General features: G+C 41.9%; 1 protein-coding gene across 2 annotated transcripts; it reads right to left on the bottom strand.

Moving 5' to 3' along the window:
- Nucleotides 1–475: 475 nt before the first annotated feature.
- On the bottom strand, nt 476–2877 carry LOC141902407 (uncharacterized). Of its 2 annotated transcripts, XM_074790117.1 has the most exons (4): nt 2635–2877; nt 2338–2458; nt 1730–1920; nt 476–1235 (listed from the first exon to the last, which is right to left on the bottom strand). In XM_074790117.1, exons 3-4 carry the CDS (start codon nt 1885–1887, stop codon nt 581–583), a joined length of 813 nt encoding a protein of 270 aa, XP_074646218.1. In that variant the 5' UTR covers nt 1888–1920; nt 2338–2458; nt 2635–2877; the 3' UTR covers nt 476–580. The 2 variants fall into 2 exon arrangements, with proteins under 2 accessions (XP_074646218.1, XP_074646217.1); XM_074790116.1 differs by lacking the exon at nt 2338–2458 and having other exon boundaries at nt 477–1235.
- Nucleotides 2878–2924: the final 47 nt, after the last annotated feature.

Below are 2924 nucleotides of genomic sequence, written 5' to 3'. Positions count from 1 at the left end.
ATAATCAGGGACGAGTCGAGTTGATGGAGGGCTTTCTTTTTCCGTTTTTCTGGTGTTGACTAAATCTCGGATTACAAACCCGGATGACGGGCTGTTTCTCCACCGATGCCGGACTTAGAGGCGCGTTCATGAGATTCAAGCTTAGGGCTTTTTCTTAATAATGTAGCCGAGTTTACGGGAACCGCCTTCGAAATTTGAATAAAAGTCAAATATAAATTTTTCCGAATTCTGTGAGAAAATTAGCAAAAATCTTTTTAAATGTTATATTCACCTCTGCCGGATGATGAAAAAATTGAATTAGAGATCCAGGGACACCATGACCACTTGAGATGACCGTGCAGCTATAGAAATGAATGAACCAATTACAATTTGTTGGAGACATAAGCGACCTGGCCGCTGCAGAGAACCATTTTTTATTTAGCCTCATCAAAGTTAAAGCTTCGGATAACACATTTTCAGAGACATCCTGTACAATTCTCATCTCCGAGTTGAGGAAATAGATCCCGAGAGCTATAAACAAAAAATATTCAAAAGAATTCCTTTAAGAAACAATGCGTGATATTTATTCAGACCCCTATTTTCACAAACTTGATAAGAAATCCTGCAAACTCGAACCGGTCGGTTTGCCTGATTGTCTTTTCGAATCGAGTAACAATTTCTGCAGTTTTCCCTCCTTTTTTCGATTGCCCGATTTTGATGAACTCGCGCTGGACGCTGGTCGAGAATTCACCGCTTCGACGACTCGATCGCGATGTTTCCGAGCGCCGAACTTCGCGGACCGAACTCTATCGTCCGTCCTAATTGCGGTTTCCGGTCGATTAGCGGTCGATACGGCTGCTGATATCTGCGCCGCCGAGTTCTTAGATTCGTAACGCTCCTTTTTCTTCTTTCGTTTCTTTTGGGCTTTCGTTAGCGGTTCGGCGGGCACCTCGCGCTCGGCTGCGCGAGCCGCGCTGGCCGCCGCGTTCTTGGCGTCTAAATCGGCGCGCGACCGACCGTCGACCAGCTGATGTTTACCGCACAGATTACAGGTAATCTTCACGCGGCTACAACTGCGTTCGAACTTTTCGACGACGTGCCGGTGTTTTCCGCTCAACGCATTCGTCCCACGCACGCTCGCGCGTTTCGACAGTTTTCGCGTGCGTTCGTTCGCCGGCATTTTCGCGCGCAGGACCATCCGACACCCGTTCGGCCAAAACGGATTGTGACAATACAAGCATGACGTGGGTATCTGTCTGAAAATAACAAAATTGTAAAATTTAACAAGGGACCATGGGTCCAGTAGGTCCAACTGAGTGCGGATTAGCAATAATGTGATGCAATCATAGTCAATACTTCAAAAAACTCCTCATCCACACTTCACATGCGTTCAGTGCTTCACCTGAGACGTATTTAATTGAAAATGCACTAAAAACACCAGACATTAGACATTTTATCAGCACATTTTCAAAAAGTGATCATCCACACTTCACGTGTTCAGGACTTCACCGAGTCATTTTAGATCGAACATGAACTACAAATACGAGACATTTTATCACCATATTTTTTCGAAAACTGATAATCTACACTTCACATGTACTCTGACTTTTAATTGACGTGATCACTTACTCCAGAACAATGTCATTTTACGAGCAAATCATCTTGGCATTGCACTGAAGTGTTGATTGTCTACGGGGAAAGTTCCAGGCTGCAGAATCAGATGAATACCTGCGCACAGGAATAACCGTACCTGGTGTTATCCGTCGAGATATTTTCCACCACACTTTTAGTAAGAATACACGATGAATAGAAACGTCCTAGGGGCGGACATTCGCTCTGGTAATACTGCGACAGTTGATGAAGTTTATGCACGTTTCGAGCTCTCAGTCCCGAATCTTCAGTCGTCATCGTAAAGTCGATTCACTAAAAACCACTTCTGACCTGGAAATAGACGATATTTCTCATAACTACAGCTCCTAAATTAAAAAATAACTTGTAGAAGAACTCCGCCGCTTAGTTTTCATCTCAGAAAAACCCTACTAAGATACTATTAAGATTCCCCGCTAATAATGCCCTCAGTGGGACGAGGGTCTTAAAAAAAGTGAAAATTATAGTATAATTTTCATTTTTTCAGTATAATATTCTTATTAATTTAACTGCAGTTTAAATTTAACTGCAGTTTGGTAACTGACTGTCTATTTCAACTTGACTTGACAGCACATCAGGTGGCCTAGATCAGTGCTTTCTGGTCCTAATAAGACTTTTATCAGCATCCAAAATGACCGAGCTAGGTCACCTGAGGTTAAACCGTAGTAGTCCGGCACGGACAGTCCGTTAACAGTGGTTACTACTACTTACTGTGAGTACTGGAATACTAACTAAACCACAGTCCCGTTAGGCCTACTTATTATCTAACCAAGAGCGAATAGGAATATCTTGATATCTCAAACGGATTATCAAAATATCGCCGATAGCGTAACTGAAATAAATAATAATTAATATACTTAATTTAGATTTGTATTGATCGCGAATGAAAGGCACATTATTTCAGTTTATCGGATTTTACAGAGATTTTCAAAATTTTGCAACATCAAAATCGATTCAGTCGAGCAAATGAATGCCAAGAAAAGTGAAAATTCCGCTTGAAAGACATACCTTCTAGCTAAATTTGACAATTTCCAAATATTGTTATCGGAAAATCATTTCCGCATGTGCCGAACATGCGTGCCACATGTGCTAGTGGGCCGGCAATAAATTTAATTGAATTTGAATCCAATTCAGCGTCGAAAATAGTTCGAAATTTGTTAGAAATTAGTCTTGTCTTCATGAAATTTAATCTATGCTTGTCAAATAGGTTCCGCGATGCGAAATATCCTCAAAATCGACGCCAGTGTTCGGGGCGCATGTGACGCATGTGAAAAGCGAATGTGAAGCCGCATGTCGGT

The sequence above is a fragment of the Tubulanus polymorphus genome, chromosome 3 (assembly GCF_964204645.1).
Source record: "Tubulanus polymorphus chromosome 3, tnTubPoly1.2, whole genome shotgun sequence".
In the NCBI taxonomy this organism is placed as follows: domain Eukaryota; kingdom Metazoa; phylum Nemertea; class Palaeonemertea; order Tubulaniformes; family Tubulanidae; genus Tubulanus; species Tubulanus polymorphus.
The sequence above is the reverse complement of the archived record's forward strand: the minus strand, read 5'-3'. Positions and strand labels throughout refer to the sequence as shown.

Excerpts from the sequence above, each read along its gene's own strand:
- LOC141902407 (XM_074790117.1), bottom strand. The coding sequence starts at position 1,887 with ATGACGACTGAAGATTCGGGACTGAGAGCTCGAAACGTGCATAAACTT. Across the intron at positions 1,236-1,729 it reads ATCTCGACGGATAACACCAG|ACAGATACCCACGTCATGCT; the intron begins GTACGGTTATTC and ends TGTTATTTTCAG.